Source organism: Pseudochaenichthys georgianus, chromosome 5, assembly GCF_902827115.2.
Source record: "Pseudochaenichthys georgianus chromosome 5, fPseGeo1.2, whole genome shotgun sequence".
NCBI lineage: Eukaryota > Metazoa > Chordata > Actinopteri > Perciformes > Channichthyidae > Pseudochaenichthys > Pseudochaenichthys georgianus.
The window spans coordinates 30,036,862-30,062,154 of NC_047507.1; the positions used below are offsets into that span (position 1 = coordinate 30,036,862).

Sequence of the window (25,293 nt, forward strand, 5' to 3'; positions counted from 1 at the left end):
GCAGAGAATTTAGCCGAGGGGCTCCGCAGTGCTACTGAGTCCTGGGGGATACTGGAGAAAGTGACTGCGTGTGTACATGACAACGCGAGCAATGTCACTCTCGCCAATAATGAGTACTTGGATTGGGATTCAAGTCCATGTTATGCCCATACACTCCAACTTGCAATCAATGATGGATTCAAGCTGAAGGCCATCCATCATATTGTCGCTGGTGCCAGTCGACTTGTGTCACATTTCCACCACAGCACAGTAGCAACACAGGCGCTGTGTCAGAAACAGGTTTGTTTGTTTGTTTGTTTCTTTGTTTGCACTTTGCACCCCCTTTCTTTTTCCTTTTCTTTTTTATGGAAGTAACAAAAATGATAGAACTTGCATACAAACACGTTTTTGCTTCTTTTCTTTTACTTAAAACTGTGATGTGACAAAGCTAATTCTGATTATGTTTCAGGTTGATCAAACACTGCCAGTTCAGCGCCTGATACAGTACTGCCGTACAAGGTGGAATTCCATCTACGACATGTTTGATCGCCTGCTGGAGCAGCGCTGGGCTGTTGCTGCGGTTCTTTCTGACCGAAGTGTCACAACTCATTCAGACGCTAGGACCCTTGACCTAGCCGATGACAGCTGGATCGTGATGGAAGAGATGCTGCCGGTGTTGCGCTCCCTGAAATGCGCTACTACTGCCCTGTGTGGAGAGTCAGGGGTTTCCAGCTCCATGATTTATCCTGTCACAGCAACTTTGCTGACCAAACACCTGCCTGTTGCTCCAGGAGAGTCTAAAAAGGTTGCGGAGTACAAGCAAACCGTGTCTGTGTCACTGAAACGGCGACTGAAACCTGACAAAGTGGAGAGTGCCAAGAACGTTCCGTTCATCGCATCGTTTCTTGACCCACGGCATAAACATCTGAAGTTTGCTAACGATGCGCTCAGGGATGCTGTCGAGGCCAGAGTCAAGGAGCTGCTTTCAGCTTTAGGAGCAGACGCCAGACCAGAGATCACCGAGGACTCCTCCTCTGAGTCTGAGTCAGCGAGGGGGTCTTCAGCGAGGGGGTCTGCAGCGAGGGGGTCTGCAGCGACCAAGAGACCACGTTACGACAACAAGTCAGCAATGCTAACATTGTTTGGAGAAGAATACCACGCGGAGGAACCTGTAACTCCTGAAATGGAGTTAAGTCACTACTGTGATGAAAAGTGCATCGCTCCCCATTTGGATCCCCTCGATTGGTGGAGAGTAAATGAGACGAAGTACGGAAGGTTGGCACAACTTGCGAGGTCATATTTGTGTGTGCCGGCCACATCTGTGCCCTCGGAAAGGGTTTTCTCGGCGGCAGGACTAATCCTTAACCGGCTGCGCTCTCGGCTACACCCTGACCACGTTGACCAGCTCATCTTTTTGAACAAGAACAACTAAATAGTAAGACGTTTTGTTGTTGCAAGTGAAGCTTTAATTTGTATTATTTGGAGCCTAATTTCTATAGCCTAAAAGACTCACTCGCTACTGTTTGTTAATGTTCAATACAATAGGCCTACTGTTATTTATAGACTATAATGCCATTTTGATTTATTATTTCGATGCATAAGCAAGTGATGCTATTGTTTTTGTTAACTGATTACTGCATTATTATTTATTCGTGATTGTTAACTAGGCTATGAAGGTGAAATTGTACGGCCTATTGTTCTAGTGCCTGCCATTGCCTTTTTTTTGAAGATGCGAGATGCACGCACAAACAATAGGCTATTTATTGAATGTATTTAAATGCTGCTTATTAATACAGGCTACATGATGGTGGTTTATTTTTTGTTATTGTCTAAAGTGCCTGCCATTGCCTTTATTTGAAGATGCGCGCACAATTTATTTATTGCAATGCTGCTATTATTAATAATACAGTCGACAGCCTGTATTAATAATAGCATTGCAATAAATAAATTGCTATAATAATATGTATTGCAATACTGATATTATTAATACAAGCTGTAGCTTGTAGGGGGGGGGGGGGGGGGGGGGGGTCGGTCGGTCGGTCGAATAATCGATTATTATTCGCCAGGGCTGCCGAATAATCGATTTTGATCATGGTCGGTTTCTGGCAACCCTAATACAGACTGGACTCCACATCCAAGGATCGTGAGTCCGCTGTGGGTGCGTTAAATCTGTTCGCATAAAGAGAAAATGCTCAATGACCGCTGTTCTCTTTAATGCACGATTTAAACGCACCGTTAGGCGGGGACGCACTCGTACACGATTGACCTCCGGGTCTTCTGTACGCGTTCCCACCCCTGGCTCTGATACCCCCAACTCTGGCCAGAGTGAAGGAGCAACGCCACACACTTATCCTGATGGCTCCGCCCTAGCCTGCAACGTACGGGCTGGCGGAGATATATCAGCTGTTGTGCGGGCAGCCATGGCAGCCCCCACTACGCAGGGACAGATTGTCTCAGGCGGGGGGGGGGCGATCTTTCACCCACGCCCAGAGCGCGGGGCACTATGGGCCTGACCCGTGAGTGGTACAATCTGAATACAGTGGGACTCCCTCAGAAGGTGATAAACACTATTCAGAGTGCGAGAGCTTCCTCCACCAGGTCTCTTTACGACTGTAAGTGGAGGGTGTTTGAGGAGTGGTGCCTTCAAGAAGGACACATCTCTTTTCAATGTCCTGTCGGGGTGATTTTATCATTCCTACAGGACTTGATCGATAAACACAGAGCTTTCTCCACGATCAAGGTATACCTGGCTGCTATTGCTGCATGCCATGTGGGCTTTGAGGGTAAGACGGCTAGCCAACATCCTTTGGTTTGCCGTTTTATGAAGGGAACTCGCAGGCTCCTCCCTGTCTCCAGGTCGCTGGTGCCCTTATGGGACCTGGCAGTGGTTTTAAATGGGCTCAGAATTACCCCATTTGAACCCCTGGAAGGAGCTGACATGAAACATCTGTCACTCAAGACAGTGCTGTTACTGGCCCTGGCATCCGCCAAGCGGGTCAGCGATATCCATGCACTGTCTGTACATCCCTCATGCACTTAGTTTGCCCCAGGGCAAACGAGAGTGTTGTTGAAGCCCAACCCTGCCTTTACACCAAAGGTGGTTGGTTCGTGTACCCCAATTGACATTGAGGCATTTCCTCCGCAGCTGGTTTCCTCCGGGGAGCAGCAGCAGGATCTGTTGTGTCCAGTCCGGGCTTTACACACATATATGGACAGATCAAAGGAGCTTCGTCTTAATGACCAACTCTTTGTGTCCTGGGCTAACCCTCACAAGGGCAAGCCTGTTACTAAGCAACGGCTCTCCCACTGGATTGTGGAGGCGATTGCTTTGGCCTATACGAGTCAGAATCTGCAAGCACCTTCGGGTCTGCGGGCTCACTCGACTCGGGGCCTGGCTACATCCTGGGCTTTGTTCAAGGGTGTTTCCATCCAGGATATCTGTGCGGCGGCAAGCTGGTCTTCGCCGCTCACTTTTGTCCACTTTTACAGGCTAGACGTCTCCGTTCTAAGCGTGGCCCGAGCAGTGCTGGGCACCTTGTTGAGTCGGGACTCTACCTGTTAAATTCTGGTTGATCGGTGATCTTCGAGATAAGCTCGTCTGGCAATACGGGAGCTACAATTTCCCATAGTGAGACATCGAACGGAGTGTTATGAATGAGAACTATAGGTTACTTACGTAACCCAGTCCTCAGAGTAAAATGTAGTGAGATGTCTCACCAGACGGCCCTCCTTGCTATGGTGAAGCGAGAAGAGGTGCTTATTTTGAATGACGCATGCGTCGTGGCGCAAGCTACTTATAGGGGGTGATGCCCTGACGTTGACGTCAAGATCACCAGCCAATCAGGATTGGCGTAATGAGATTGATGCTTCTGTTTGCTCCGCGATGAGGCGCATCCCATAGTGAGACATCTCACTTCATGTTACTCTGATACCTGGGGTTACGTAAGTAACCTATAGTTTTAGGTCACCCAATAATTGTCTTCAAGAAAAGTCTCATCTACGCCTTGACCCGATTAGAACAGTTAAACCTCCATCCATTGAGAAGAACTCTTTGCCCTTCACCTCTGAAAGTACCCTCTTCCTTATTGCCAAGTAACCAAAGAGAATGTTGACTTGAGGTCCATAGTGTCAAAGAAGCATCCGGACACACACATCTTGAAATGGGGGTGAAATTGGTAGCAGAGATGCGAGACAACACTCATTTGCTTTAAAGGAGCAGCAGCCCATTTCCGCTCAGAGAATGCCGTTTGCCATTTGATTGTCACCGGTCTGAGTACAAGTAAAGGCCCACTGAAAATAACAAAAGCCTAGCTGTCAGAGCATCAGCACTAAAAGCTTGGGTGGACCTTATTCAGGGAGAGGGTAAGCCTGTGTAGAGGATTATCCCGGGGTCAAAGGTTCAAGAGCACAAAGCACATAAAGAATTCCTTTAACCTGAAGAGTTCTGTGAGATGGCCATCATTTCAGTTTCCTTTATCAGTGTATTGATTAGGATGACAAATGCCTCTTATTTCATTCTGATTAGAAAATGATGTGTTGACATGTATGTGGTATAATATACACCAACAGAGGGCAGTAATGCAAAGGAAAGTATGATCACCTCTTTATGTGTATGCAGATGTCACACACAATATAAGCTGCAAGGATTAGCCGCGCAACAGACCTGGTGATTGACATTAACCTGTGAGCAACTATTTTGATGATCCATTAATGTTTCATGTGATGTTTCATGAGAAGATGGCAGAAAATGCAGTTTCCTTTGCATAAAAAATAAGGACATGTTCTGCTTTTCTGTTTATTCTCATATAAGATTGAAAACATTTTAACTTTGGACTTTAAGAAACTGGGATGGACATGTTCACTTTGTCAGCCCTTCATACAGAATCCTGACTGAATATCAAGCCGTCAACAATTTCATCTCAACACTAAGGAACTCACCTGTACTGTTTGCCGGTCGGGTATCCCACTGTAAACAGATATCTGAGGCACCGCCTGCCTCCCGGCTGCAGTACTACTACTGGCACTACTGTTTGTGTTACTACTACTACTGCTGGGGGGAGTGGTAGAAGTAGTAGCAGTAGTGTTAGAGGTACTACTGCTGCTGGCAGCTGTGGTGCTGGAGGAGGTGGCGGTGGAGGCGGTGGCGGTCCCGGTGCCGTTGGCCGTGGGGGCAGGGGCCCCCGGCTCACTCTCCATGGTGCCCTCTGCTCTTCTCACCTTTGACCCCCGACTCTTCTGAATGGCTCTCCTGTGCCTGGGGACAGGGGAAAGGCAGAGCACATGAGAACATGCAACACTTTCTTTGTAACTAAGTTCAAGAAAACAGAATGTCTTTCTTCAATAAAAAAGGGCAACAATAAAAAGTCATAAGTCATAAAGGGGAGTAAAAAGTGAGTGTGAGCCCTATTTCAGGGCTACAAGTAAGAGCAAGTTTTATTATCAGTTGATCTGCGAGCTATTTTCCCAATTGATGGATTCAATTTCTTGTCTATAAAATATATAACAAAAATAAAAGAATGCCGTTTGTCACAGCTCAACATGATCAGCTTATTAACCATTTAATTTATCGTTGCAGCTTCAATGAAACCAAATGATAGGAGTTCACAAGCCCTGAAGTCTAATATACTTGACAATCCACAATTCTATTTCCATATACTGATTTGCCATCGACTGCAGCTGGACTTAGAGCAGTAAATACAACAGCAATGTTCTGCATTGTACAAATGTGCAGCAGGATGAGAGCCAGCTGGGAAATAAATGATTCTTTTGAAGTCTGTTTATTTTCATGCACAAATGCGTTACTGGAGTTAGTATTACATTTAAAGGTGGGGTAGGTAAGTTTGAGAAACCGGCTCGAGATCGCTAGAATTTGAAAATACACAACCGGAGAAAATCTGCCCCTCCTCCAACACACACATGACCAATGAGGGCACGAGATAAGTTTGGAAGGCTGACAGGCAGGTAGGCCATCCAATCCGATTGGTTGTACTTTTTACAGTATTACGGCTTCTACAGATGACATTTTTTTATGGATTTTTTGTCAAAGCACTTCAGATATTCATTGCTATCGGGATGTTAAGAGCATTCCATGGAATTTAACAAAAAGTGTATCTCGAGCCGGTTTCTGAAACTTACCTACCCGACCTTTAAAGGAGCCTCTACGAATACATTCCAGTATCGTCCCTTGACTACTGGAAGAAGCTCAGTTTTTAAACTCTACACACAGTGTATGGATTCATTCTCCAACAACAACAAAAAAGAGAGGCATGCGTGACACAACAAAGCTGGCTAGAGAAACACACAAATATGCAATCTGGGAAGCTAATGATTTCCAGTGAATTAAGCATGAAAGGCAGAGTGGCTGGCTTACATTAGCGGTCTCCGTATGTTTGAGAGTTTCACATATACAAGATGAAAAGACGCATTCGGTGCAAGTTAATTAGAAGGCAGCAGAGGCGGTTATAATGACTCAAACTCCCTCGCACACACTCCAACCGAAACGCTCCTAACCATGATACATACAAAGAAAAGTATTGGCCTTGATCAGAAAATTGCCAATACAAAAGACATGTCAAACCATACTGACATACACTGTCTAAGACTTCCATTTCTTCTCATGAGCGTGGAGGAGAACAGAACACATGATTAAGGACCTGTCCATAAAAGCCTTCTTAAGGTTGGTCCCCTGGTCCACAGCTATCCATTAGCACAAGAGGAAACGCTTCAGAGCTCCCCAGACAGAGAAGACGGAGAAGGCTCCAGCTTGAAAGGTGATGAGTTTGGAAGAGGATGGGAGGAGAGACAGGCTCATTCCTTAGTGGAGGCAAAGATGACATTTTAAGAATATAAAGAAAGTCCAAAAGTCTTTGAGGAAGCGGAGCTCCAATAGAAACAGGCAGACTTGAGATGGTAGTGGTGTACTAGAGAGGATGGTGTGGGATTAATGAGTGAGTGTGTATGTGGAGGGGGATTCAAACAGCATGACAGCTGATGTAACAGAGCTGAAAAGAGAAGGCAAACGGGGAGGGTGGAATTTCTAGCCTTGGGGTTAGAGGTGTGAGCATTAAGATATAGGGGGGAGGCAGGAAGGGAACGAGAGTGAGGGGTGAAGGTTGAGGGAGCAGGTTGAGGATTTGAAATGGGTTGGAGTGGAAACGAGAGTGTGATGGAAGTAATTAAATAAGGAGCTATGCTGCCGCCATGCTGCAATTCTTAAGCTATTTCCTCCTCCTCCTCCTTCTCATTATTCCTTTGAACGGATTAGGGGCCACAACAGAGCTCTTTAGCCCCACTTATGCAACAAAGCAGACTTGGAAACAAAGTGCAATCTTACAAAAACATATGCTTTCCTTTAAATTGAAAGCCCTCGTCACTGAATGAGAAAAAGGCAGGAGTTGAAAGAATTGTATGTTCTATTAATGAAAACTTGAGATGATCATGAATAGGCAATGAGGAAATTAGTAGTAGATCTTTTTTCATGTTCAACAGAAAACATCTTGTCAACACCCTTCTCTCAGAAATAATGTTCAGGGTCATTCAAATGAAATGAGGATGATTTAAATAAAAAAACTGAAAAAAACTCAAATGAAGACCCAATTAACAGACATTTAATTTTGATATAATTTTTTTTTTTTTTTTTAATTACAATTTTGCATTCTGCAGTGGCTGTGGTGAATTTGAAAAAGTCTTGTCCATATAACTGACATCTAGACCTGCTTTCTGGTTGTAAACAAAGCACTGCCAAAGCCTGCCTGTATGCCGTCATTAGCCTACATCCCACTGTCTGCTTCCTATTGCCTCTTCATGTGTGTGGAGAGGGGAGGGAATCCCCTCTGGTAATGATGCCTTCACTGCCTGTCTTTCTGAGAGGAGTCACCCATCCATCAGTGTAGGGGTGCAATGGCGAAAACAACACCACCCCCACTCCAAACCTTAACCCCACTTCCACGACTTTAATCAAGCTTTGACCTGGAAAAACCTGGTACCCAACGATGCGTGCGTGCGTGCGTGCGTGCGAGCGAGCACATCAAAGCAGCCCGTTATACATTTGAAACAGTCGCTCAGTCAGCACCATAAGAACACATTTGCAGTCCTTACAAAAAGCATATTGATCTACTCATAGTGGCTTCACAAGACCGCAACAACTGACAGTCAGATTTGTGTCTAGAGGTTTTGCATCGCCTGCAGGAAGATGAGAGCTGTTATGAGACTGTCAGACAGACTGGCTGTCTCTACAGCGCTTAGAGGAAGTGCATCCATCAGTGTTCCTCCCTCAGTACGCATATAGGAAAACTCTGATGACCCACATTAAAAAAGACATCGCTAGAAAGCTGCAAAAATCTATTAAAGCATCAATAGCCAGGATGCTTGCATGTGTTTGTGGAGGGGTGCTCTGCTGCTGAGACAAAGCCCCCTAACCCTGGTGCTCCTACCTCCTTCGGCCCCCCCGACGCGATGCAGGGGTATGATGCCCCATCCCCCGGGAGCGTGCTGTCCTCCTGCCGGATGCTGCTCCTCTTTGTCTGCCTGACTGAGTGTCTGGCTGGCTGACGGACTGAATGAGCGTGTGCGAGTGTGTCGGATCCGAACCCCAGCACCTCTCGTCTTCTACCCCCAACGCACAGCGAGCTCGTCGTCCCAGCTTCAACACCCCACTCCACCAACCAGGCCGCGGCCTGCCTCCTGATTATGTGGTATCCTAGCGACAGCCAACGGGGTGCTTATGGAATCCCCGTCCAGAGCAGCGTGCTGATTGGACGGCAGGATCCTCTCTAATGAAGATGATGGTAATGATTTACTCAGTCTTTCCCCTCCCCCTCTGCCTGAATACTGATTTTTTTTTAAGGATGCCTGGACCCTACAACATAAGGTAGAATGTAAACACCATCTAAATGTGTTTTTATTTTTTTAAGTAAAATCCCAGATAATGAGGCACTTCATAGAAATTACAGCACAGTGTACTCTTTTTGTGTGAAACTGAAGGCTCTATATCCATTTTAGTGCCTCAAATGTGAGGGTCTGCAGGTTGGGTTTTAAACCATTGATATAGAGGGCACCGTTTTTCACAAATAACTAGCAGCAGTAAGTGGGACAATTTTGTATCACAACATTCAGCGATGGACAGGAGAAGTGACTTACGGCCAGCCTGAACATTCAACCAATTATCGGACTAGAAAGACAGTAATCACATCATCAATTTTGTGACAAGAGTGATACTGAGGCTAGAGAGCAAAACAAATAAAAAGGAATCACGGTCCATCATGACGCCCACTACCCAGTGTCTGCCCGTTAAGTGAAGTACTGGTCAACTACATCTTTAACCAAATGTTCCCTTATCCTGCCTAATCAGCACCATTTAAGCCAAATCCTAACTAATGATACAAATCTGACTCGATGATGGGATAGCCATGTCGCAACAGGAAAGCATCAAACCACCCATTTATTTCACGTACGGAAATGAAATGCAAATTAATAAGAGTAGAAATTCAGATCCCCTGCAAAAATGAAATGATAGCGTTGCAGCTGAATTCAACCCTCTCTTTAATGACTACAGGATTCATTTACGTGGAATAGGATAGATAAAGAGAGAAGATAATGGCATACTTATGCTCCGTCCCACCACATTAACACGCCACCCAACCGCCTGGTTCTATGACATGTAGCCATTTCAATCGCTTGCTGGTGCAATGTGGTATTGATTGGGGCCAACCATGCATGAAGCTCATTGATTATCATCTTCTCATTAGCATATAGATTAGCTGGCGGTGCAGCCAGAAACACAAGCCTCAAGTCTCACACTTGGCTGACAGAGCTGAGCAGCAGGGTGAGGGTGAGGGGGGGGGGGGGGGGGGGGGTCAAAATAATAAGGAAACAGAAGGAAAACAGAAGGAATGGGGGACCTCAGTTGACATAAGCTGCTTAATCATGAACCTCAACTTTTGAAAGCACAGGACCCTACGCCGCATAAAGATACTTCAGCAGAAAGAGTGTCCACAGTGAAATGGGGCGTAAAGAGTGGTCTAGGCAAGGGTCTTTAAAAACAAATAGCATTGTTTTCAAAGAGCATTCCAGCTCATTATCATGTTTACGAACGCTGATGCCCAACGAGCTCTTTTGGGGAGTGCTATACATTTAAATGACGTCGACACTATATTAGCCTTAATCTTAGATAGCATTTGACATGTAGGACACTATCAACGTATGCACAACAAAGTTTGCTTGAACATTTTGAAATAAAAACAAAACTGAATGACAGTTATGACAACATTATGAGACCTTCGAACACATTGTACAGAAATAACACTAGCCAATTCATTTAACATCATAGTGCTTTAGAACTGCAAATCAGTTTTTCCTTTCAGGGGCTGAATATATTAATTGTCTTCAATTCTTTTTGGGTTAGTAGAGCCTATTTATAATCTCACAGGGGAGACCAGCAGCTGCCTGTCAGACTCATCCATTTTGATGGACAAAGTGTTCAAGACGTTTGAAATCTCTTCAGAATATTCAGACATATTAGGTGGCAGATTTGTCCTCCTCTATTTACTGCAGAAAGGGTTGTCCAGGCTGTACGTTGTGGGAGACTGTTATCACTCCAACGCATGCATTCACTTTGTATTTGAATAATTAACAATAGGATTAATGAGTTTAGTGCCAAAACAATTAGTCAGTTGACAGAATGTTCCAATTAATTTGTTTCCCATGATAGTGAGCTCCAATTTGAGCATTTATAGCTTATTATATCGTTTTATAGCATTGTAATTGTACATTTTTGGGCTCTTGATTATGGAAAAATAGCGACTTGGAAGAATCTTGAGAACAGTTTTTCTGATATTTAAAACAATGATTATTACATTGAAAAAGACAATCAATAACAATCTGAGCTGCAGCCCTCAGTGAGTTATTTATGATCAATTCAGTAGGGTCACAATATTGACAACAATAAACATCACCTGGTTATTAATGTCTAATGAATGAGAGGGTCCTGGCATTATAGTCAGCTTCCACATCCTCTGCTCCACAAAGTAGCATGTCCTTGGTGATGCTGGGGCTATCCCCTGAGGCCAATGATGGTCGATGGGTCTTGTCCAAACAGAGCAAGCAGGGCACAGCCTTTGTTACAGTGTGTAAGACAGAGATACCCTCTGATCCCGAGGCAAGATTGGTCGGGTAGCCCTTAATTGAGCCATCTGACTCCGACGGACCTTGCCTTCCACAGCTGAGTAGACCGGCACAAAGAGAGGTGCTGGCTGCTTTCCAGGTTAAGTGTGCTGAGCGTGTGTACCATTCCAGCACATATGCCCCTTTCACACCAGCGCTTTTTCAGCTCCGGCTCGGAGCTGGAGCTGAAACGCGCCGGTTTTTCCTGTTCACACCGCAGCGGCGCCGGCTCTTAGCTCCGGAATCGGGTTCACTTCCAGCTCCAAAAAATTGTCGGTCCAGAGGCAAGAGCTTCGGAGCTAAGAGGCGACGTCGCTTACGTCTCTCTTACGTCGAGGCGTGCAGGAAACTAAACCCACCTCCCATGGGTCGACTGTCATGCCTGCCTACAAGCAGTCGTGCCTATAAACACACTTTATAAAGTCAGGCAACACTAACCAGGCTTCGTGTGATTCTGTTTATTTGTACCTTACTTTGACCATCCGTTCGCTGTTATCGATCATTGTGGAGAGAGGCAGACGTGTTGTTTTGTATTATTGCAGCTATCGGATGCAAGTAGTCAGTTTAGCTTCGGTTGCTATGCTAACATCACCCGTTTTATACCAGAGAAACTTTCATAACAGCGTTGTGATACCAAACAGTGTCAATTCAGACTGACACACATTCACTTAGGCTAAGGGAACTGGGGATATGCATCAGCTGCTTGTGTGAGTCAGACAGTGAGTGAATACTTTAGAGCGGCCGCTGCAGTGTGAGCTAACCGGGAGCTAACGGGAGAATAAACTCCCGTGGAAGAGCAGCACTGCAGCGGTCGGTAAATGCTGCAGAAACACATTAATAAACAATGAACCACGGCACTCTGGAGCAAAGCATAAGGTTGGAGAAGTCGTTATTCAATTTATTCTGGCTTCGTGTGATTAAAAGCAACACGTTCATCGACCCGACGCAGTTCCCCGTTGTTGTTGTGAGCGCCGTAATGGCTGCCGTTGGGGAGCAAACCAGCGATGTAAACGGTGACGTCATGACGCAGCAGGGGCAGCTCTGTGGCGCCAGTGGGCGGTGTGAACAGAGCGGGAGCTGAAAAGGGAAACCGGAGCTGAATCAGAAAAGCTCCCGCTCGGAGCTAGAAAGGGAAAAGCGCTGGTGTGAAAGCCGCAATAGACTCATACTGTGAGGACACAAAACACTTTCACTTGACTCTACCCGGTAGACTGTGCTCTTGTATGTACGGCATCATTTCCTAAAGCCCCAGCCAGTAACGTGCCGATTGCTCCACGAGATTCCAAAAAATTACTTGGATTGTTAACAACTCTCAAAATAAACCCAGGGGAAGCAGACAGAAGAACAGAAGGAGACTGAGGCAGAACATTAAGGATGTTTCCCTTTGATCTAAAAATATGACAGTTGAATAGTTCTGGCAAAGCTTGCAGATTAGCAACACGCTTCAATCCAGGCTGTTCTATCAGAGAAGTCTCTGAGGCATCTCTCACAGGCGTCGGTCATACCAAGAGGAAATAAATAGGTCAGGTATGAGCTGAAGTGGATAGTGCTTCACTGCCTTCATCGGAAAAAGCATTTCATTTTTGCTTTAATCGAAAACATCTGACGAACAAACAATCTAAAAGAAAACTGAAAAGCCTCTGGGTCACAAGTCGAGACTTATAACTTTCAGGTAGCTTGTGATGACTGCAGGAATAAATGTTATCATTACTTTACCAAGACTAGAAGATGCAATTTGCCAAAAATGACATGGCATTGTTTTTTTAATGAGGATAGAGATGAGGCACTCAATGCATTTACCCCTCATGGAAAGCTCTTATTTGAACTATAATTACGACAAATATACCATATTCTGATGATAATATGGTTATAACACTTTAAGGCAAATACAAAGGTCACCATATCATCTTTAAGTCATCTATAAAGTCATCAACAGGTCAGAATGGTCTTTGACCTGATCTGACAATGTGTAAAATGTGTAAGCCTTTGAAAATATTTCAATTTGACGTCATCCAACTCAAACCGTGCTTGTAATTGTCAAATGTAGTCATCAAGGAATTGTCTAGAAAATGCTAACAAACATGCACTTATTACAAAATATATCATCCACCTATGAAAAAGGTAAAACACTTTCTATTTCTGACATCATACACACCAACTGACAATTTGTATTTGGCATCGTTCATGTAGAGAAGCACATCATCTGAGTTTCTTGCCAACAAAACTTGCACGCAAGTGTGCTTCTTCTGCACAGGAAAAAGATCTTTCCCACTTTTCGGCAGAGTGAACGCATCAAATCTCTCTGATGTGCATCAGGCTGATCACTAATGGATGTAATGCAAGAAGCAAGTGAAAATAAAGTGGTCACAGATGATGGAGCGCAACATCTCAACATGCAAAACATGAGTTGGATCTGTGGCTCTCACTCTCTTGTGAAATAAACAAATCAACCTTTTCATAACAATGAGAGAAATAGCACATGACAGCTTGTGCATTATAGACCAATATTCAGCAACAAGAATTAAGGGCTGATACTGTTTGATGTTAGCTTCCACTGACTTACATATGACAGCTTGATAAAGCAAGCAATTCACCTTTGGAAGATCTATGAGCTTCTTGTGTAAACCTGTTGATGCTTTGTATCTTGAAATATCACATCTCTAAGCATAATCTGCCCCTCCAGAGATGGCGTATAGTTTAAGGAGGAGGTGGAGGCAACACATGTACTCTAGGGCAGCCATGGCCTAAAGTGACCTCATCTGAGGAATAGAAGGGTTGCCTAGTGATGCCGAAAACAGGAGCTAGAACTCTGTTCATTTTTGCTTGGCCTTCCTACCTTACAGGTTTTACCAAACAGAGGAAAACAGGTATACAAATTACGTCATTGTGCGATTTTGGGCACCCCCATAGAAATAAAAAAAATCAACAACAAAATTAATGACAAAAATAAGAGCTGAATTGATTAGTTAATGCACTGATTAGTCAATCAACATACAAATCTAATTAGTAACTATTTTGATCATTATTTCATGCCAATATGATAGTTGTATCCCCTCAAAAGGTGAGGATGTTCCTATTGTATTTGGTATATAAGTTAGTAAACTTAATATATGTGTGTTTCAGGCTATTAGTTTGACAAACGACCTATTTGAATATTGACTTGATTTTTATGGGCACATAATGTTGTTTTTTTGACAAATCAATAAACAAGAGAACAAATAACAGGTTCATTCCTAATGAGAACAATATGTTCCCACACACACACACACACACACACACACACACACACACACACACACACACACACACACACACACACACACACACACACACACACACACACACACACACACACACACACACACACACACACACACACACACACACACACACACACACACACACACACACACAACATTGTACTTGTGTTTAAGGTCTAAAGACAGACACAAGGGGAAGGGGAGGCTAGCTTTAGCTGTGATGTTATTCTGAACACATTCAGGTCACATGGAGGGCATGGCCAAACCATCCTAGCTCTAGCGGAGCATTAGATGGCCTACACTTGTCACAATAACTCCTCCTGTCCGAAAGGTCATGACCTATTGGATCAAAGTCATTCAAGAAAAAGCCTGGCATACTTAAGCAAACACTTTAAAAGTGATGAAGCAAACACTAGCAAAGCCGAAGAAGGGACGCCAATGTGGTCAAAATATTGTTATTGCACGCTTTTCTCACGCACTGATTTTCATTCATAGCCAAGTTGTTTTTCTCCACGATGGCTGGTGCTGAATTCATTTACAACGTTAGCTAACGTTGGCGCTAATTTGCTTGTTGTATCCATATTAGGGTTTCAAACCACATGGAGGGTCTGCATGCTAAACTTAGCAGGCAAGCTAGAAACAAACGTTGCTGCTGTTTTGGGGCCCCGAAAAGACGTTAGCTAAGTGCCAGCGTTTACCCTCACGCGTTCCGACACACACAAACACAAACACGGTCACTGCCCCCGCCCGCCCCGTGCCAACCGTGACACTCTGTCCCAAGAAGCAAGCGAGACGTTGCACTTACCGTTACCGTAAAGTCTTGCTCCTCTTTCTGGACCTTTTCCCTGTCTGTTTTTCCTGATATTCTACACCATTTCGGGACGGTGGCTCAGAGCAGACCAGCGGCAGCAGGGGTGGGACAGAGCAACTTCTTTCCATTTGCATTCCAAACTGGCAACGTGACGTAAATATGACCAATGAGCGCAGGGTAACATGTAACTCCGCCTCTTCTGCTGTCAATCAACAGCACACTCCACCTCCCCCGCCCCCACCCTGTCAAGTGGCGACCGCTGTCCTGATCTCCATGGTAACAAAAGGGATTTAACCCTTGCACTGTTCTACAGTACATGTAAGTGCTAGAAGAAGTAGATACTTTACTGAAGGAAAATAAGCCTCAACTACACATACAAGTAGGCTACTGCATTCAAAACCTTACTTAAGTAAAAGTAGGCCTATGTATAATCAAAATTAACTTGATAAGATAAGATAAAACTAAATGTGTCCCTAAACAAATGGTTGTACAGAAGTTGCAATACAATATGGGCAAGGTGAAAATACAAAAGTCAAAAATAACAATGTTATAAATGGTAGATAGTGAGACATATGTTTTCATATCCTGTTTTGATTCAATGTGTGAGTAAATAAGATGGAGAAATATGTAGGAATTTCCGGCCATTCAGACAACGATTTACGTTTAACTTGTAGTTTTTATTGTTACAAAAAAAAAGATTGCTATGAATTCTTAAAGATGTATTCATAATTTTGTGGTTGGTTCAATCACAATTGTTTCTTCTGTTCCGCAGGTTTGTGACTAATGCAACATGTTTTATTATGTTGTTATGTGTATTTTTAGGAAAGCTATTTTTAAATGACCAATTTTGAAGAAATATATTTTTCACTGGTTGTGAAATGTGTGGAACATTGTGATCTGGAAAGAAACTAAAGCTCTTAGGCAAATGGTCAGTGGAGTAAAAGGTACAATATTTAATTTTACTTGAGTTCTGAGTTACTTTCCGACTTTTCTGAAGTTATGTTTTTACGCTCATATGGGTACTTGGTTAATAGTGTTAAAGGAAGACCAGAGCAAAGAGTTAAGATATTTGAGACTTTGTTGCCCCACTTAAAAACTGCCTTCTTTGTTGTCCCTTCAAGGAAGGTCAAAGGTCAGGATCAGCACCCACAGAAACAACCACACCCTTCACTGGTTTAGATTAGGGTTTTTGTTCAAGATCACTCCAGCATGTCAGATGAGAACTTGCAAAATTGTTTTACTCGGTTAAATAACTTCAGCTACTGCATTGTAGTAGGGCCCCCATACTAATTACTAGTCACAAGCTAGAATTTATTTTCTAAACATTTCATTTACAATATAAAGTACACAGGGAACCATCCTTTGTGTTACGTTCAAAAGAGTTATTTTGTTATTTATGTCATTAGATAACCTCAACTGAAGTTTGTTTCTTATATTTTCTAAATGTTAGAATTGCATGGTCTTCATAAGCAAAATAAAACTGCACTGAGATTTTAAAATAATAATAATAGTTTTAAATATTTTTAATGGGAATACTTTTTGCTTTCTTATTATGATGTTATTTTATTTTCTAGAGGAAATTGGAAGAAATAAGCATCTCAATCAATGGATTCCCTCAACATAAACATATGTCTGGGATTAAACAGATTTTAAAATAAAATGTGCATCTTGTGTTTCCTATAAAAAAACTGTAATGGGCTGGTTGAATACAATAAACATAGAATTGCTCTGTTTTCTTCAATATTATTGTTGTTTTCATTGTCTTGCACTCATCGATCATCCCTTGGCAATCTTCAAACTGCTGGACAACAGCATCCACAAAGCATGTCCACATGGAAATGAGGCGGCACAGTAATAAAACAGACAGCAAGGAATTGCTAATGTTTCAGTGAGTTGCTATTGTATTGCCTGTAATATGATCAGGGGGTGCATACATCTGCCTACAAATACTGAATAATTTATCAGAATATGAGTTATTCGGTTGCCCCTTGAGTTAATTATCTGGTGTATCATAGCTCCCTTGATACCTGGCTCGCAGCATCAGCATGGACACAGTATCATTCTAGTAACTTGGTGAATCCCCAAAGGCACATTATGGGCTTGCAGTCAGGCAGACTGTGTACTATTAATGTTGTTGCAGAGGTAACACTAATCTCCAACGCTGCTCTGCTGGGCTGGAACATACCTTCAAAGTTATGTTTTTACAAGAATGGGCCAAATGTAATTGAGGATCCTAATGGAATATGTATGTGCTCCCGTTCAGCTAGGTCGACCCCCCATATCAACAAGGTCATGGATGGGAGGTTTTACGTCTATCAACATGCATGATCACTTGCCAACATTGCCACTAGTTTACATTAAATGTTTCTTAACATTATACAATATAGAGAGAGTTTGGATCACACATACTTCAATTGAAATACCGTCTAACAATTTGCACTCATATCTGAATGTGAATCATTTTAGCCCCTGATGGTTCATTTTATCTGTGGTGTGAACACATTTAAAGGGGCCCTATGCGCTTTTGGGGGTTTCCCATTTCCTGTAGTGTTATTTATATCTTTTGATAATTTAACTATAGTTTTGATGTTAAAAAATCTACATTTGTTCATGGTCTCCAACAACACAACAAATAACAGACCTAGAAGAATTAGCACGTCCACACGGAGACAAAAATGAAAATGAACCGAAGTCGATATCAAAAAAGTCTTCTGTCCACACGGAATCGGCTCAAGAAACGTGTCGGTCCACACGAGACCGCTCGACCCGCTAGAGACGCTGTAGTACATATGCCGGGCCTGTAAGTGGCGCTGTACTTCACCATAAAAGCAGCGAATAAGACCCCCCGAGCATGGTCGCCATGGTTGCCTGGTTGCCCTTCTGGTTATTCTCCACGGTGGATTTAGCAATATGTAGTTCATGTAGTTCTCCATGTCCACTTGTTGCTGATGGTTGTGGGAGAGGAGATTTTGCACTAAAATCTGTATCATGGTCAGTAGCGTCTGGAGCACGGACGCAACCCTGTGATCCGCCATTGTTGTTGGCGAAACGCATCAGCAATGACGTGGGGGTGAGCAGGAGAGGTGGGGAGAGACGGGGCTATGATCGTATATACCGTACACATGGAGCCGCAAGCGTTTCGTCCCCAGACCTACACACTTTGGGAGCCGTTATTAAAGTGTATCATTTGAGGGCTCCGTTTCCACGGCGGCCTCGTGTGGACGAACCGTCTATAGAGAGGCGAAGTCCCTCCCTTTCCGGGAGCCTCCATGGGACCCCGGAAGCGTAACATTATACATTGAAGTCAATGGAGAGAGAAAGGTTATCTTTTGATCCCGTTTGAATTGTGCCACGAATGACACATATGATGTTTGTCAATTTAAAAGAATATTTTGCAAGTCAAAAAAATAAAAATGTGTCGTAAAACTGTGAAGTTACACTTTTTTTTGTGTGAAACCGCTGAGTGAACTACAGGTCTCTGGTCTCGCACAATACGCGTCACCATCACAAAGACGGCCGTCACGTTAGCAAATTTCACCTGTTTCTTTCAGAATGAGAATACAAGTATAAAACGAGGTGAACATCACTACAAGTCTGGACACGTTGAGAGCTGTACATACACGAAAGGGGAGTTAGTCGGTTCTGTAAGAGCAGCGGGACCGGCTTTACAAGATGTTGGTGAGTAATATGAGTGCAATGTGTAACGTTAATGTCAGCTAGCTAACATTAGCTAACAAGGTACACTAATGTGTTTTGTTTCAGGAACTAGTTTTCTCCTTAAGAACTTCGTGGTCTCTGTGTATGCTGTGGATAACATTAGTGTTCACAAGAACAAGGTACACTCCCGTGTTTTGTTTTAGTTGCTCTTCAGATTGAAGCGGCCAGTTTTATATCGACTATACAGTATAGTCTATACTGTATGTGTGATCTCCTTTTACATCTCGTTGTGTCATTTGAGTTTATTTGCTGTGTGTAGATTCAAGGATTTTGGTGACATGAACATGACCATCGCGGAGGCAGTCCAGTTACCATCCTTCTGTCTCCGTGAGGAGGGTGGGTCATATATTTTCAAGGAGAATCACCCATACTGGCACCAGTCCAAGGGCAGCTGCACATCACAGACCGGAGTCTCTGCTACTTTGTTGTGTGGACCAGAAGGAGGCGATCATCATCCTCATCCCCAAAGACCCTGCATGGCATGGAAATCTCCTCCTCCTGGAGAACTTCTACAGCCAGCATTATGCACAACTACAGTTTTCTAGTGTGTAAAGATGATTTCACTTGACCTATGCAAAATATCACACTCAATACATGTGTGTCTCTGGGGGGTGCATTGTGCCTTTGATGTATATAAATAATATACCATAACCAAATACTATTACGTACAGTGGAAATCAGGTTGCCAGAGCAGGTCAGTGTGCATGTTCCTCAGGGTCTCAGCAGTTACAGGTGAGGGAAAGGAAATAAAAGAGAAAAAGGTCAGTAATAACACTTTAAAGTAACAACACTTTGAATAATTATCTCTTCTAATAATTTTCTCTCAGTAATCACTCAACTACCGTCTTTCCAACAAACAGATTGACTCACCCTTACTGTCATCACAATGAAACACATCCAGAAGAATCTGTCATGCAAAGCTCCCTGCCTGCCTTCGACTCTCCCTGACTGCTTCCTTAGCACCCGGTGGATGGCGCAGTAGGCTACTCTTCAAATGTTTCACGAAATACTTACCATCATGACTACTCTTACTTCATGTAATAAAATAATAACTTCATGGTAAGGCTACTAAAAATGACAAGGCTAAGTAATGTAATGCTAACTAACGTGCTCGCTACTCGTCGCTACTAGCTAGGTAGCTAACTTGACTATATATGTTCCATGCACAACATGTATATTACCTGATATGTCTGATCCAGCGACTCCTGGTCCTTTCATCAGACGGGAAGCGATAGAACGAGCAAGTGGTATGATCACTTATGTGATTACAACCTGGTACAAAGCACACAGGCATCTTGTAAAAGTGAATTTATTTTTAGCAATCTCTTATTTATTGGAGGGAATAAATCAGTTATGAGATCTTCTTCTTCGCTTTAATTACGAGTCGCAACCACTTGGAGCATTATCGCCTGTGACATCACTTACGCGACCCAGAATGGGATTTGGGATTTGTAGTCTTTGTAGTCGCGTATTTTTCATAGTCTTATATTTCAACAGTTTTACGACAAAATGTGACTTTTTTGACATGGAACTTATTGTTTAAGATTGACAAACATCATATGTGTAGTTCGTGGCGCAATTCAAACGGGATCAAAAGATATGTTTTCTCTCTCCATTGAATTCAATGTAAATTTCTCGCTTCCGGGGTCCCATGGGCCGGAAGTAGATGGGCGTGACTTCGCCTCTCTATACGATAAAGAACTGTAGCGGATACAACCCGTTTCGTCTCCGTGTGGACGGGGCCTTAGTAACACATGGTTTGAACTGTGCTCAAGTTATTTTAGTAGCACTGTGGATAAAATCTCCCACAGAGTGAGAGCATTGTGACATTTCAGTGAGTCACAGTCAAGAATGGCAATGATCCAATCTAACACTCATTAAAACACATACTACCACATATTTTACAGTTTACTCCCACACCAAAAGCAAACAACATAATATTGCCTTGTTAAAGCCGGAGGGTGTGTTCTTTAGTACATCTATTCTTCCGGGAAATGCTTGACACGCATCATTCTCATACACAGAAGTTTTTACTTTCCATAGCCAGACAACTGACAACTGGATATACAAATACCTCCTACTATATAAGCTGGTCCAGTAAATACATTACTCTATGGCACCATAGTGAACTTTTAGAAAAGGGAGCTGTTTGTTTCTAACTAAGGTCAGCAACTTTTAAAGATTGCTCCTTTTGAGCCCTCCACCCCTGATGTGTAGGTTTGTGTATTGGTGGATATTCACGTTTATACTGTATAAAACATTATTTCAACTACAGTAGATCAGATATCAGTCTAATATTTAGTATAAGGTTCTGTCATTATTTTTCCACAAGGGGGTGCCATCATGTCACCAGTCTACAAAGCACTTTCTGAGCTCAGACTGACAACCACTTGTTCAAGCTCGCACTCAATTGGACAAACCTATGCAAGAAAATATTAGAAACAAGAAAAATACATTATTAATAATACAATATGGAAAATGTGTTATTGTATTATTATTATTAATACATGTTCTATTAAGATTAAAATAATCACATGTTTATGTATGTATAAACATGTAAAATAAAAACCAGTAATCATCAAGTTTTGTCATGTCTTGTGAAAAATCTGCTCTCAGTTGTCATCATTCACGTAAAAATATGTTTAAAATAGCATGGAGAAATGAGGTTAATTGTTCCACAGAAACAATGAATATTCCTGAAGTCAAAGGCTGTGTGCAGTTACTTCCTCTCTGCTGTGTTCCTCTGGTTAGTCCTGTTGTGTTTGTTTTTATTATTTTAAAAAGACAGAGACCAAACCAGCACCTTGATGCCTTTTTGAACTATTTTTCTCTTGCATGAAAGAGCTCGGGAATGACGATAGTGCGGCCTCTCGCATCAAAGTTTGCTTATTAGTTCAATAATTTCTTGGTTTTCTCTTCATTGTTGTGTAGTTCTCCGAGTTGTCTCACTCCGTGTTTGTACAGCAGGGATGACTATTGTGAGGAAGGATATTTAGTCTGATTCAGCCCCAGCAGACATCCCCTCCCTGCTGCATAAGACAGACAAAAAAGGATTGGAGATTACAGGCATCCTGTACATTGACCTCTGTGTTTACTTAATCGTGAGGCGTCTACACCAATATTACCATTATTAACACTCTTTCCCAAGTCGTTTCAAGCTGCAAAAGGAGCTGCGGATCCTAGATGCCTTCCATCTTTCTCTGATGAATCAACTAAGAAATCATCTTTGACCCTTTTAATGTTCATCTCCAAATGAACTAAGATTCCTTTTTCTGGCTTCCTGGAAAATCTTTCTCCTTTCTGATCACTTTATCACTTACCTTGTCTCTGATTCTCCACAAAAGCATGTGGTTGTTTGAAGAGCCGATAGTGAAATTACAGCAGCTTAATGTGTCTCCATCCTCTTCGCAGAACTTGAATGGAAGAGTACATTCAACTTGCTCATTATTTCAATTTCCTCACACCCGATCAAAATAATAGGATTTTTGCTGGTTGGTGTGCAGTGATGTGTGTGGAAGAACAAGAGTCCGGTGTTTCAATGAATGAATGAACCGACTGAATAGCCTATGCAACTGTTTGTGCACAGTTGCCTCTGTTTTGCCTTTTGGCTCAGATTACTCATCAGTTCCTTTTCAGTTGTTTGCAATTTATTCTCGAAAAGACAAATGTCATATCAGTTGATGAATGAACTGACAAAGAGGTAAATACAAACACTTAATGAAGGGATCAGTGGAATGACTCACCCCTTCCTGTGCTATTATTTGCCCACACCCTGGACTATCAATACAAGTATGTTTCTTACTGCTTCCTGCCTCTACTGTTAAATACCAGTCATGCATGTACAACTGTATGACGAAGAATGGTCGCTGTTCCTGCTTTTTTGACGTGTGAGTATATTTTAAAACCTCACAGAATTATCTTTCAAGAGACAGCCCAGCAAGAACATCTCTAAATATAAGTGAAGGTTGTGTAATGTAAGTCTCACCAATTAATATCTAACTTCAAATAAAAACAAGCATCTTTTAAAGCTGCAAATAAATAAAAAATGAATTTTTTTTTTTTTTAAATTGATAGTGAAAACTACTGAGAACTCTAAAACATAATTTTCTTTTGGTGGGTTGTGCAGTGTCATGCATGTTCCTATTGTATGTACCTTGAAATAAAAAGGAGAAATAGGACATTTGAGGTTGCACTGTGAAATGACTAAGAAGTGATCGATTCAGTGTAGCTTCCGGGAAATTATGACAATCAAGAGCATCCTGATAGAGAGATACAGAGAAAAAAAGATTGGGTTGAAAAAATTGTTTAATTTTGTTTAATGCTGCAATGTTTGTTCTAAGGGGGGAAAACCAAATATACAGTATCAGGGTGGTTTCAGTTCCCCTTAAGATCAATCAAAACATGTTTACAATTTTCACCTGAATGAAACATGGATCCAATTATTTTACGTGTAAACCCCTTTAAAATGTTCGAAATAACAACCCAGGTAACGCTCTGATTAAAGGACCTGACATTTGAGGTAAATTAATGAATACATGAATGAACTGAACTAAGCTATGTGAAAGGCTTTGATTTTTTTAGTTGATATAACTTGTAAAATAGGAAATACAACAACACTGCTTTTAGAAAATGAAAACTTGCTTGCTTGCTCGGTTTAATGCAACCAGGTATTTTATTGCTGTGTATCACCTGCAGTGTTACACTGGGTTTTGGCATTCATTATTATCCTGCACTTTTCAAGCTTTTGAAGAAAATAAAATCTATAAAATAAATCTTTCATTTAACTGGACCCTTGAAAACATCACCTGGCAACAGTTTGAGCCCAGTGGTTTAATGTGCCTGAATCATCATTGAGTGGTACTGCAAAAAAAAGTTGAAATATAATACTAAGTTCATAACCCAAATGTGGCAGGAAGCATCTTACACACATCTCTCTCTGTGTGTGTGTGTGTGTGTGTGTGTGTGTGTGTGTGTGTGTGTGTGTGTGTGTGTGTGTGTGTGTGTGTGTGTGTGTGTGTGTGTGTGTTTGTGTGTGACTATGTGTATTGAAGGTTACATGAGGTGAAGCAGGAACAGCTCTGAGATGAGAGCAGCTTTCACACTGACATGTTGATGTGGTTGATTATAAACCATGTTCAGGTTGGTGGTAAGTATGGAACACTTCTTTTCTGCCTAACCAGAAACACCCACACACAGTAAGGTTCATTACAGCAGTCTGCTGTAGGTTACAGAGTATGCCGCATGCCTGCCTGCACGCACACATTTTCTATTTCCAGTCCGTCAGTGTGAGGTGAACTACATGGACTTGTGTTCTGTGAAAAGTCAGTGGCAGATATGAAACCATGCTGTTGGTGGTTGACTGTCAGGAAACCGACAATGACACCGACAGCTAGAATGAATGAGTGAGAGTGTGCACGTCCACCATGTAAGTCTGACAGGAAATATCTGAAAGGATCTAGAATTCTTAGGTCATTCTTAATCATCACTTGTTACTCAGAAAACATTACTCTGACAAAAATAGCAAGTCATAAATCTGAAGTCTTTGGACTTCAGACAGTGGGCTGAAAAATGGCCGTAACTACACAAGACATTATTTGGCCTGGTGCTATGCATATCAATAAAGTGTTTGTTTTTATTTACAGCATTGTGCTACGAGTGTTGCTCATCCTTTCTTGAGACACATTCCTGGCATAACTGTTCGAACTGTTGTATACAAAAATGCTACCAGGTGCCTTTGTCTTCTTTTTTATCACTAAATCTTGCTTTTTCCATACACATGCAGGAATGTCCGAGTGTAAATGAAAGAGAGAAATGCCATAGATTAAAGAAACAAAGGTAGACACATGAAGAGATTGGGTTAAAATATTAAGGATGGAGATGTGCTGGCATAAATGCAGAGTGGAAAAGGAGGAGAGACACAGAGTTGGTGCGTGAGCGTGATTAGTCATAACGACACACCAGTGAGTGAAGCTCCAGGCCTGCTGTTGCCTGGTTTCCTTGTAATGTTCTAATAATGCAGAATCAATTTGATTAAATCAGCCTCAGGCTCTCCTTTGAGTTCAAGTTCATATTTACATGCTCTCACTGCCTCGCCTAATGAGTAAATAAATCACCATGTACAAAGGTTGAGTCCTTACCACAGCAGCCCATTTTTAAATCTGAATTGCAGCCTTTGGGTTGCAAGTCATCCCCTCTCTCTTCCCCTTTCTCTCTAAGTCTGTTCCAGCAAATAAAAGCAAAAAGAGCAAAACTATATATTTTAATAATACAAATAATCTGATGGTCCTTTGCAGTAAACACTAAAGATTTGAATCACTAATTAAACCGCTAAAAGATGTTCAAAATGTCAGTTCAGAGCAAGATATC

The 25,293-nt window shown here is 42.4% G+C and overlaps 1 protein-coding gene across 3 annotated transcripts in view; it reads right to left on the reverse strand.

The window, feature by feature from the left end:
• Positions 1-15,335, reverse strand: part of phc2b (polyhomeotic homolog 2b (Drosophila)) — a 44,807-nt gene extending 29,472 nt beyond the window's left edge. Inside the window, exons 1-2 of one of the 3 annotated variants that reach the window (XM_071203190.1) lie at positions 15,205-15,335; positions 4,918-5,233 (exon numbers count right to left, since the gene is read on the reverse strand). In XM_071203190.1, coding sequence (XP_071059291.1) covers positions 4,918-5,175 — 258 coding nt within the window. In that variant the 5' untranslated portion in view covers positions 5,176-5,233; positions 15,205-15,335. Of the gene's footprint in view, positions 1-4,917; positions 5,234-8,411; positions 8,578-15,204 lie in introns of those variants that run through there. The other 2 variants (XM_071203189.1, XM_034083519.2) reach the window with 2 other exon arrangements.
• Positions 15,336-25,293: the final 9,958 nt, after the last annotated feature.